Here is a 13,238-nt window from a genome sequence, read left to right on the forward strand (position 1 = left end):
CCCTGTGATCCTCATTTGGCCAAGGTCAAAATTAGTTTTATCCATGAAATATCTATAAAAAAAAATAAGACTTCTGTATACAAATAAATAAACACCACTATACTGATTAGTGAAATGAAAAACGTTGCTTCTTTAGTACAAGTCATGCTATTCACAATGGAAAATATAAACTTCTTCATCATTTGGAATATGCATGTCTTTCATAAAGGATATAACAAAACACTTATCTGATATTTGACACAAGTCTAGATAAAGGATATAACAAATCACTTTCTGAGACATTTGACACAAATCTAGATAAAATTTATAACAAAACAGTTATGGTTGATTCATAAAAACCTAAATCTCAAGCTAATTGAGGGATTTTGTAAGACAGGACTTTATCCTCATCAGGGCTTCAAGCTTACCTTTAACAGTATGAGCTTTAAGTTTATTTGCACTGTTGTCCTAATTAATACTTTGACATCTTTTTGTTTTAATAACTACAGTAATAATTACTTAATGCAATGGGATAATATATTTAGAGACTGGAAAACATTATTCACTCTACTGATTGCTTGGCAATTGCTTAAAAGAACTGCCACGTGCACATGGTGGTGTCTTTCATTTCTTTGAGGTTTTATCAACCATAATTTGGAAAACATTTACCTATGAGATGGACTTTGATGAATAGCAGTTACTTATATTAATTGATTTATAAGTTCAGGTGAGAATCCTTTTTTCAACTACCATATTGTTTAGTGCTTTGCTGTTGTGCAGTGTAATGAGCAAGCATATCAGCTATTGTTTGCACAATGATTGTACACAATACATAGAAAGCAAACACCAAGAAGACTTTAATGGCTTTATTGTTCACTGATCAATAATAATAAGGTTAAAGCTTATAAGCTGAAAATCTTTCAAAATTAAACTAAATCAACTGACACATTTAAAATGAACATTCACAAACAGAAATGTTTAATAGCTTTATTCTTATCAATAAAGATGCAACAATAAGTCACCTTAATCTTCCAGAATACAACACATCTGGCCAAATTACTAAATCAAACTCTTATTTATTTTAGCAATACGCTTCAACAAATTGGTGAAATTTTTGTTACATGCAAACTCATATATGATTTATTCACCTAAATGATAATGAACTTTTTACACATTATTGTTTGTACTTTGAAAAACAAATTATTTATTATTCATGTACAAAACAATATATGAAATGGGGGGGGGGGCATGCAAGAATTGTGTTATATCCGAATTCATGCTATAACAAAGCAGGCTAAAGCAGGGATTGACTGTATCATTTTCAATGAAGGCATTAGAAGACAAAAAAGCAGCCTAGAACACCTGCTCATATGAATCATTCATGACCAAAACTGTATTATCTATGCCACAGTGGCTTTGTTGGAGGTCGCAGTAACATTGTTTTCATTTAGGACCAATTTTAAAAATAACATGAGACACAGGAAGCATCAATCTGTAATTAATCTCTGTAAACTCGAATACATCAATATAGAAGATAATAAAGTAACAAACTTTAACAGATAGACCTTTTGAAAATTTCTTCTACAAGATGCATATGTGTATCTTTGAATATTGGATGTCATCATGATACTATAAACAATTTTTTATAAGAAATATGTTGGGATGTGTTGCATAAGTTGATTTCTTTTCTTTGCTACAGCAAAGGTGTTAAAAAAAGGAAAATTTTCAAAACTTCAAACCAGATGTTTGTTTATAATGTTGATACCATAACTGCATGAAATGCAAATATGCAACAGCAAGCCTATGGTAAATAAGAGAGAACTCACGTATTCTCTTGGATGTCATATTCTTTTACTATTCTAACAATGCCATGAAGACTGAGCATTGATTTACTAAGGCAGAACCAATTAAGCAATTTACTTACATTATAAGTATTTGTATTGACAACACTGACCTATCCATGGTACAACCATATAGCAGAATTGTAAAATATTTTTAAAAGGACAACAAAGTTTTCTTTCTTTATATTACTTTGAACCAACCTATGACTAATTCAAAATGAACACTGCAGACATATTTCAGCAAACTTTATTTGTCTTACTGATTCACAATCCCAATCATTCACTTACAATTTTGTCACCTTTAACTTTTTCAGCTTGTCTTACTTATACACATGACTATATACATAAATAATTTGCATTCTCTGTACAAAAAAAAAATACTACTATTAGAATTTTTTTCATTTAATGTCATCTAAATAACAGAATATACATCAGCAAACTAAGAAAAGTATTGAAAAAGAATAAACAAAGATGGATTATGCTGAATCTCCAGTGAAAGTTTTGTTAACGATATTTATATAAAGCAAGAAATAATTAAATAAATGTTTAAATATTTGTTCTTCAATTAAATGTAAATTTGTACAAAGGGTGCTTTGCATTTATTCAAAATGCAAGTATAATTGATGATATGAGTTAAAGACTGTTGTTTTTCTAGTCATGTACAATATAAACTGATCATACCACAACCCATCGCACACTGATGATAGAATTGCCATAATATTCGAAAAGCTAAAAATATTAACATGAAGGAGTAATAATAATACTTGCATGCTTATATACTGTATATATTTGTCAACTTATTAATACCAAATCATATTCATATTTTGTATCTAACATTACTTACATAGTAAAGTAATTTAGTCAAGAACGATTGGAAGAAATTTTTAGTTAAGACATATATGCCTGTCAAAAAAGCATAAAATACAAATAAAAATGAATGTTTACTCTATTCATTAATTATTTCTTCAACAGTGACTCATTTTGTGTTAAATCTTGATACATGTTTAAATAATTACAAAAGAATCCATACAAAAGAGGCATCTATTTTAAAAGATACATGTTTTCAGTGTCACAATTTTCAATAATGCTCAAGCACTCCTGCTGATCTTCAAGCCATTATTTCAATTCTAACATGAAGATGAAAACATAATTTGGATTGTGTACACTGATAATACTGTTTACCTACTACTTCAGCATAGGAATCTGTTCTTCAACTGTTTACTGTACAGTCCTATCATGATATCGCCCTGTTATGTGACACTAAATGTTATGTTTGGTTATACTTATCTCCAAAAGAGATACTGAATATAAAACATAAATACCTCTTTCTCACTATGTGTTAATATCGGAAGGTAAAGAAGATTTATATTAGAATACATATTTCAAATTTTTAGCTTTTAAATTTGTTCTGAAAAAACACACCAAGAGATGATAAGCTTTTAACAGAATGTAACATATTATAAAGGACAGGCCTGTGCATGATGAAATATGTCGCAGAGTCACAAGTGATGTGCACATTGATATTTATTTAACGGAATGTAATATGGTATGAAGGATAGGCCTGTGTATCATGAAATATGACAAACATTTGGGGATTAGTTTTATTGTGTGTTGTTGAGTCATAAGTGATGTATACATTGATATTTATTTAACGGAATGTAATATGGTATAAAGGATAGGCCTGTGTATCATGAAATATGAGAAACATTTGGGGATTAGTTTTATTGTGTGTTGTTGAGTCATAAGTGATGTATACATTGATATTTATTTAACGGAATTTAATATGGTATGAAGGATAGGCCTGTGTATCATGAAATATGACAAACATTTGGGGATTAGTTTTACTGTCTGTTGATGAGTCATAAGTGATGTGTGGGTTACGAGGATCCTTTGGAGGAAGAACACGAGTCCCTGCTCCAGCAACTACACTATCCCCCGTCAAAACATTGGCCAGGTAAATATGACGATGTCCGTTTGCATCAGGAGGACAGGAACCACTAACGGAATAGGAAGCATTAACAGCAAAGTAAGTGCCAGCACTATGGGAACCTAAATAAAAGGAACAAACTGTTAAACACATTATCTCCAAAATTATACACACACACAACGGAACAAAATATTTACAAAATCTTCCATAAATGTAATCCTTCAGTGGTAGCCTAATTCAAGATATTTTAGCATGAAATGAAGGTCCATGTACACAGATAAAATAATGAATCTACAATATAAAAATTTCATTAAATGAGTGTAGTGATATTACCAAATAACATTTTAAATTATGTCATTCAGACTACCGTATTTGCCAGCCTTTAAGTCAATGCAGAGTATAAGTCAAATGATCAAATGTAGCAAATTTTCCATCCTTCATCCATATATAAGTTGATGCTGAGTATAAGATTAGGCCAGATCAATAACTTGGCTTCATTGTTTTTGTTTCATTCCACTAAGCATCACAAATTTTATCCTACCTGTAAATCAGTAACCTTTCAGGCCAGGATCATTAAATGTAACTAAAAGTACCTAATGTTTTCCAATGAAGTATTTTAAAATTGTATTATTTACTTTTAACTACATATAATGATGTTGATCGGAATATTTATTCAGTTACTGATAGGATAAAATTTGCAATTCGGTGTGGAATGAAACTATAGTAACGTACGGTTTCATAAATATTAAAGTATCACAGTATGCTATTTCAGAATATCAGCAATAGGGAAAATGCATTATTAACGCTAAAATGCTTTCTCCACAGTTCTTTTTTTGAAGAAAGATAGAGAGACATGTATTCCATCACATTTTTCTTCTTGCACCTGTGATCAAAATAAAATACTATCACCCGACATGAGAGAGAGAGAAAGTGATAGAAAAACTTTTCAGCTCTTCATCATTTTTTTGTACCTTGTATACTGCACATTTAGCTGAAGCTTTTGTCAAAGAGAGAAAACATTAATTAAATTAAATAGTAAATTTAAACTGTGAAAATAGATACCATATTCCTTCAAAGTTTAAATATTCACAACATTTATATCCATATAGATGCCATTTAGGTTAAATCACAAGAATGACCATTTCACATGCTGTCTAATTTTCTTGGCAAATAAAACGGCCTCTCCATTCCCAGCAAATAAGATTATTTTTTAAAGTGCATGTACGCTGCCTGTATTTGGGTGGCAGTTGTTTTCGATCTTTTCTCATACTTTAAACTGCTGACAAGTCTATTGGCAAAGTTAAAAAGATGTCACTGTTTCAGAAATGTGCATGAGTAACCAGCATTTCCTTTCATTATATAGTACCATATTCATAATAACCAATGGTTAGCCTCATTTCCCTACTGGTAGCCTCACTAATCTGATCTGGTCTGCTGAGTATTGAACTCAGAAAGGTGTCAGCTTGAAAAACCTCACTACAGCTGTAGTATATTTGCTTAGCATATAAATACCACTAAAAAATAACATGAATCTTGGACAATCAAAGTGGTAACTAAAACTAAAAGGAATTGCTTACCCAGTGGTATTAATTGATAATAGAATACAGAACTACACTTGTACAGGACTAAAACCACAATCAGGTAAGCTAAAAGTAGTCATCAAGACATCTCTCTCTCTCTCGTAATGGGGCATACGTTTTATTTGATTGTGAGGCACTAGAAGAAAAATGTGATGGAATATCTTTGTTTTTAATGTTATTCATCTTTTAACTTGTCATTTCTAATACACCTATATGTAATCAAATTTAAACAACATATATTACTAATGCATGCTGCTTCAGCACAATTCATATTATTTTTTAATACTGACAATTGTGTAATTATTTAAAATCCTTCTTCACACGGATTCCTATATTTTTTCATACACAATCTCTTCCTCAAAATGAAATATTTTTTGCACATTTCTTTTACAAACTTACTGAAGAATGTTTTTACCTTAGGAAAAATTATGTAACATATGATAAAACGATTTCGATGACATAATCCATACATAAGTTGATTCGTAGACTAAGACGAAGCTAAGCTTTTCTGGTACAAAAGGATCATCTTATAGGCCAGCAACGTCGGTATGAGGTTTAAATTTCAAACAGTACTAAGAAAAACAACAATAATGCATAAATATGTAACAAAATTAGTTCACAAAAATAGGTAATGTAGCAGCAGAGGGGGCGAACCCACCTTAATAAATCCAAGCAAAGAAGTTTACATGGCTTACCTTGACGTGGGAAGGTTCCATTTTGAAAAATAAAGCTTTCAAGAAGAAAGGCCCTGTTGGAAGGGCCGGGCAAAAAAAGTCTATACGGGTTACCTTAACGGAGAGGTCGCACCTGCTGCTGCTGTAAATTATATCACTGTTATACAAACTAATGGCACTAATGTTGGAGTCTCATACAGCTAGATTAGCTCAAGAACGACTAGAAGCAATTAAAAAATATATTCAACTGAGAGATTCTGTTAAACAGAAATTACAAGCGAGACAAGAATCGCAAAGTGAATTTGCAGAAAGTGGAGAACAGTTATTTAGACCTGTTACAAAAGTTACTGAAAGAGTCGCAACAGCTACTGAAGGTCTTCTTCAAGCATTAAAACAAATTGCCGAACAAACTGGAAAAATAGCAGAAAGAACTAAAAAAACAAAATAAATCTACAAGATCTTCCAACTGAAATAGCTGCTGCTCAATCTCCACCCGTCGATGGTGAAATACTTGAAGGTATTGGCAAAATTCGTACTGAAATAAGTGATATCAAAGATCGTATACCAGAAACAGAACCAGAACAAGAAAGGGCCAAAGTTGATATAAACGATAAATTTACCAAAGGCAGCATTAACGACATAAAAGTAATTAAGAACGTGAAAGATTTAGCTGAGTTTGCTGTAAGAAGTTATGATAATCGAGGAAATTTTTTAAAACCCGAGTATCTCGATGATATTGTAAGTCGTGATAACTGGCACAAATGGATAGTCCATATTATACTATGATACTGATCAGGCCTGTACCAGTGTTATAAGATACAAATAATATCTCAGTGAAATAAAATACTACAACATATCGTTACAACAGAGAAATATCCTTCCTCCTCCCTATTCACCGCCACAGCCACAACCACAACTACAACTTCCTCCACCGCAGCAACAAATAAAACGACCCCAGAAAAAACCACCACAATCTCCAGAACAATTTTACGATGCACCTGACACCGGTGTTACTGGAAGTGGTATTACAGGAAGTGGTCTTTGTGTTGCTGTTGTTGTTGTTGTAGGATTTAACGCCATTTTTCAGCACACGATAGGCTATACATGGTGGCCAGTATTAATGGTGGAGGAAGAACCAGGGAAAACCCCAGAAAGAACGACCCACGAGAAGATACTGACAAACTTTCTAACATACCCACATTGGCTGAATGCGAGACTCGAACCCACGCATACAGAGGTGAGATGGCAGTGATCCGTAATGGAGAGCACGTTAGACCACTCGGCCAATCGGGGCCCCTGAAGTGGTCTTGTTATTTGTCCTAACATTATTCTCAATGATGTGCAACTAGAATTTCTCATAGGAGGAAAACGAACAGCAACAGGAAGGGCAAATCCTACAACCTTTAGAAGGTTCCAAATCGTAAACTAAGGCCTTCATCAAAACGAAAAAATCATCCAATGATCAAGTCACAATAACTAACCGGGAGGGGAACCCCCGACGTTGTTAGCGCTGTGTTGACTAGATTGGATGATTTTTTTCGTTTTGATGAAGGCCTTAGTTTACGCGACGAACCCAACTTGTTGTCGCGCCCTCCCTGCTGCTATCATTTATCCAAAGATCGTATCAAGACCGACTCGGTATCTTGTTCTGGGATTATGCAAATTTATTGTTTCAAATCCGTGCGGAGTTGCTTGCACTCGTGAAAAGAATTTTTTAAACTTATTTATGTCCATATCACCGCTACACCAGGTCTGATGAATATTTCGTAACGTGTGTGTGTCAACTTCGTTAAACACATTAAGAATAGTACAATTATCTCTGATCACTTTTGGTATTTGTGTATATCGTTGAGTAACATAAATCACATCTGTGTTTTTGTGTCTGCCTCTGGAAAATATCCTAGCTGGATTTGATTGTTTATCAAGCATTACATCATCGTACATGACTAAATTGTTAATAAAACCATCAATATCTCAACACTCGGCGCTTCATCGATATCAGTGATAAATTCGATAACATCATCGCCGTTTTCATTTAACGATTTTGCATTTTCATTAAAATCTTTTAGTACAGCACCGCTGGTCATCTACAGACGGAGCTACCAAATACAACTTATCCCACCTGAGCCATCTCATTATCAAATTAAGTAACAGTTGTGTTTTACCACTTCCAGATGGTCCTATAATAATCATACGGACAGAATTTGGTAGTGCTGCATGATGCTTGACTGGTTCTTGTTTTCATGTTGCACAAAAACAATTACATTCATGGTATATAAAAAGAATATGGATTTATATTGTGTGCAATGCAGGACACGTACCCCAACAGGTGATCTAACAACCATTACAACAAAAAATAACAGATCAGTGGTTACGGATAAGTGCGAATGATGCGCTACAAAGAAATTTAAATTTATTCCCGCTGACAAGTCAGTGCAATCGGGTTTTAAAAAAAACGATGAGGTGATAATGCAGCAAAATTAGGAAACTTGCCAGGGACTCCGTGGGCTAAATACCCAGGAGAAAAACATCTCCCAGGATATAATTACTGTGGCCCTGGGACCCGACTTGATGTCAGACTTGACAACCAAGACCAACCAAAACCAGGTGAGTATCCGATAAACGCTGTTGATAAAGCGTGTTATGCTCATGATTTAGCTTATCGAGTAAAGGATCTGCAGCATAGGCATATCGCAGATGTAAAATTAATTCACGCACAAATGAATCTTTCAAGGAATCATTGGCTAATTGGTTAGTAAGATCCGCGATTAAAGGTAAATTATGCTAGATGGTGGTAATTAATTATAATGGAATCGATTTATTATTCCCCAAGAGGATATGGTGAGGCTAAAACAGCGATTAGTAAACTCGCTGAAACAGCAAAAGTCACACGTGTCACTGCTAAAAAATGGTTATCCCGACAGGCAATATGGTAAATTTATCTACCACCACCTAAGCAAATTCACTTTGCACATTTTGATGTTGGAGTTCCTAATGAAGTTCATCAAGCTGATATATTATTTCTACCACATGATACCGTTAAAATCCAAAAACATCAAATAACATACAAGTACGCGCTAACTGTCGCTGACATTGCAAGTAGATACAAAGAAGCAGAACCGTTGTCAAAAAAGACAGCAACTGAGGTAGCTTTTGGGTTTAAACGAATTTATCAACGTGGACCCTTGCAAAAGCCACAGTTGCTACAAGCTGATCCTGGCAAAGAATTTCAGGGTGCAGTATCATCGTTGATGAAACAACATAACGTCACCATCAGACGAGGACATACTGAAATTCATCGTAATCAGGCAATTGTTGAACGATTTAATCGAACACTGGCTGAGCGGTTATTTGGATATCAATACGCGAAGGAATTCATTCAGGACAAGAGATCTCGCGAATGGGTTGCATGATTACCAAACGTGATAACTGCATTAAATAATGAAATAACTCAAACAATCAACATGAAACCTATTAACGCAGTCACAAAAAAAACAACATATACCCGTACAACGACGTGATTTTTCAACACAGCCATTGCTGGGCAATGACACTGTGAGATATTTATATGAGCCCTGTGAACTTGAAGGCGGTAAACAAAAGAGCAACTGATCCTATTTGGAGTATTACCACACACAAATCGTCTAACATAACAAGATCCTCGGGTAGACCCGCAATCTACAGACTGGATTCATCTGCTCCTCAACGTGGATTTACACGTGAACAATTACAAGTAATTCCCGAAGACACACAATTACTGCCCAAATCACTTAACTAGCGCCGTGACGTCGATTACATTCAAGACAGGTCAACATCGTATTTTCTCGTGTATGATTGCGGCTGTTATCTTTTCTATCTACGGTAAACTGTCTTGGTTTATTACTCGAGTACTGCCATAGCATTATACAATTACAGCTTGCGCAGTGATTATTCTGCTGCTGCTTTAGCGCGTTAATAAATTCAACGCCGAGATCAAAGTCGCGTTTGGTTGCTTTTTTGTCACTTTGTTTATAACCGGCTAATTTTTTTCTTATTATATCGTTGTCAATATCATTATTAATGGTTTCTGACGAGTCCATGATGATTCTCCGCAATTGAGATATTTTTCTAAATCGAGACACTGCAAGATAAACTAAGGTCGACCACTCGATGCGATCATCAACGATCCAAACAACTGTGTCAGTGATAGTCAGTCATTGTGATTAGTGAATTGTCATCGCGTATCCTAGCGTCCACGGGAAATTATAAGCGTGCAGCGCATCTTCAACAACATTGACATTAACTGTGATAATGTCATTCACACAAGATTCTGCTTCTGTTTCTGTCCTGGTATATCAACGTCGATATTTTGCCGTCGCGTATCAGCTGGTCCATAACACAGCGGCACTGGCAGTGTTGGGAATTTCTCTTTGTGTAACTGAAACAACCGCTGTTGAAGCGTGTCTCTGACTATCTTTGTACTTGCCACTATTAAATCGTTTGGTCTCCACGTATCCCAAAAGTCGTTCATGGAAGTTTCTGAAATTATTTTACGCGCTATTTCACATTGAATTTTGTTCGGTTGCAGTCTCATTAATTTTTTAAACTCCTTTAATTCTGCATCAAGAGATCTGTGATCATTAGTTATCTCCGAGTAATAATCAACAAAATTGTTCAACCAATCGTGTGGAGATGGCCAAACAAACGGTGGTGGTTGACCGTGATCGCCGTACATTATCACAGCTGCATTTATCAATAACAACCAATAGAGAAATGTTTTTAATATTTCCAACGATACTGTGCACACTTCATCCCAAATGATGATCTTTGGAATATATTTCTCTCCCAGTCGATCTGGAGTCCATGTGCCACCGCTGTATTTGAAAAAGCTGTGATAAGTACAAGAATTAACTCCTCGTTGTTTCATCTCCCTGGCGACTCTGTGTGTTGGTGTTAGCACAATCATATCATCGTGTTTCTGTCGAAATTATTTAATTACCCGAGTTGTCTTACCAGAACCCACCGGTCCGTTCAAATAAACAGTTTTCTGTCTGGATACTGGATCATACACGGATGGCTCCGACGATAATTCTGATAATTCTGATTTGCAATAACTATCTTTAACCGCAACATTCGCGGATTCACAATAACAATGTACAATTTCCTTTTTTATTCTCCACGAACCCCATGATTCATCAGTGCTTGTGAAACGAGTAAGTAATTCTGAATATTTTTTGTTCAAGTAAAATGAATCCGTTGCAACTCTAACTGCGGTGTGAGGAAAAATATTTATCATCGATAGCAAATTTATAGAAACATCAGCGAGCATTGAAGATCTTAAATGTGTATATTAAGGAGATTCACCATCAGTGTAACTAACAATTGTGCCCAACCGTGTTCCGTCAGACAAGTAAGCGTCTTCCCGATTACAAAATAAGTTTCTCGCAGTGGTATCAGCAATTATACAATCTAATTCAACATCATCCATAACCAATCGTGCGTGAAGCCGTTTATGATCATATGCACCACCCTGAGTAAATTTATCAATTATTTTTCTACGAGGTCTTTTGCGGTTTTTTCACTGTTGCTGAGTTTAATCCTGAGAATATTAGAAGCATCATCGGCGATTACATCAATTGGGGTATTTGGACATTCCCGCTTATATTCTTCAATAACCTCATCTATGCTGATGCGATCCGGTGTTGGTAACCAAATTGAGGTCTGCGTCCGATATGCTATAATTGCTTCACTGACCGTCAACGATGTCAATAAGCTGTTGTCAAGCATATATCGTAATAATACTATTGGTGCCCAGCGTTGCTCCGAGAAGTGTCTACCAAACCAAACATAACAACACGGATGAAGATTCTTAGCCAATTCAAACGACACTACACGAGCAATTCCTGTCAGGTCAAAATCAGGTAATGGACCATTAATCGTCACTCATGTCATCTCGTTTGCAGGATGTCCGAATCTTTTAAAATATCCAGCACACTCACCCATTTTGAGAAAACTTCCCGGATAACACGCGACCTTGTCCACGGAAATGACATCCTTGTGGTTATATTCGGCATTCCACAAACCGCCATGTCCATATTCAATACAACTCGCCTAAACATCTTCGAGGAATTCAACGCGTGTTGGTCTCCATGAATTTCTCTTTCTTGCTGCGTGGGCAGCAACTGACGGAACTGTAAAACAATTAGTTAATAATTGCTCAGTATTTTCTGAATATTTTTCCGCGAGTTTTCTCATTGCGAGTTGGAGAGATTCTTCACGATATAAATCGCCGTTGGGTCTTACAAACTGATCGTATTCTTCATCTTCGGAACTCTTAAACAACCGCACTGACACGGGATCGTTTTTACTTATCTGTTTAATAAAATCAAACATACCCAACCCCCCAGAAAATTCTGGGGAGTAATATCTCACGATACGATCTCGTGGAAATATTGTTACTGCGTTAGTCATGCGTGAGCGTTATGATCAATGATATTTATTCGAGCTCTGTTCCGATTATATTTCGATTCTTACAATACTTTTCCTGTTATCGTTTTTACGGTTATTGGGAATCTTAATATTTTTCTAACTCAGCAACATCGTTTATTGTAGCTCCCTTATCCTTGACTGAATCAGTCCATTTGTTTATTTTTTTCACGTCGTAGATCGGTTATACCGTTTCCACGCTTCACATTTGAAAAATATTCCATTACTCGCTCGGCTACACAATTCAGTTTGGAAAATCTCATCGGGGCAAGATCATTAATGTTAGGTCTATCATTTAGTTAATAAATTCCATAAATAACCGCGGTCACAGGATACGATCGAGCGTAATATGGTCTGTCAACCCCAGTTAACATTCCTGGTTTGGAATGTTTACTTAATACAGCAGTTTTTCTATTAGCAAGGACAGGATCACGTTTGTCACAGATAATATACATATCCGAATCTACTTGCACAATAGACTTTATTCTGAAAAGATATTTCTGATTAAGGTAATCGATAATCGCTTTCGCTCGTGCATCGTTCATTGTAAGATCAATGACAGAGTCCTTGACAGAGTCATTGTGTATAATTTTGAATGTAGACCACACGTGAGATGCTCCATCATCACGAAATTCTTTTTTTTTACCTCTAATAATATCAATCAGATCAGTCAGGGCTCGCCTCCGCGAGTCAGGGGTTAGTCTGTCAAGATTGAATCTAGAAGCTTTCCAGGGCATGATTCTGGATAATCTCTCAAACTCATCCACATATA

The 13,238-nt window shown here is 35.3% G+C and overlaps 1 protein-coding gene across 1 annotated transcript in view; it reads right to left on the reverse strand.

Moving 5' to 3' along the window:
* Positions 1 to 830: 830 nt before the first annotated feature.
* The window catches only part of LOC149770839 (uncharacterized), a 147,836-nt gene continuing 135,428 nt past the window's right edge, over positions 831 to 13,238 (reverse strand). The window contains exon 5 of the mRNA XM_089949057.1: positions 831 to 3,869. Within this exon, the coding sequence (XP_089805183.1) occupies positions 3,589 to 3,869 (281 nt within the window). The 3' untranslated portion in view covers positions 831 to 3,588. The remainder of the gene's footprint in view (positions 3,870 to 13,238) is intronic.

Source organism: Sinohyriopsis cumingii, unplaced genomic scaffold (genome assembly GCF_028554795.1).
Source record: "Sinohyriopsis cumingii isolate HCF-2022 unplaced genomic scaffold, ASM2855479v2 utg002262l, whole genome shotgun sequence".
NCBI lineage: Eukaryota > Metazoa > Mollusca > Bivalvia > Unionida > Unionidae > Sinohyriopsis > Sinohyriopsis cumingii.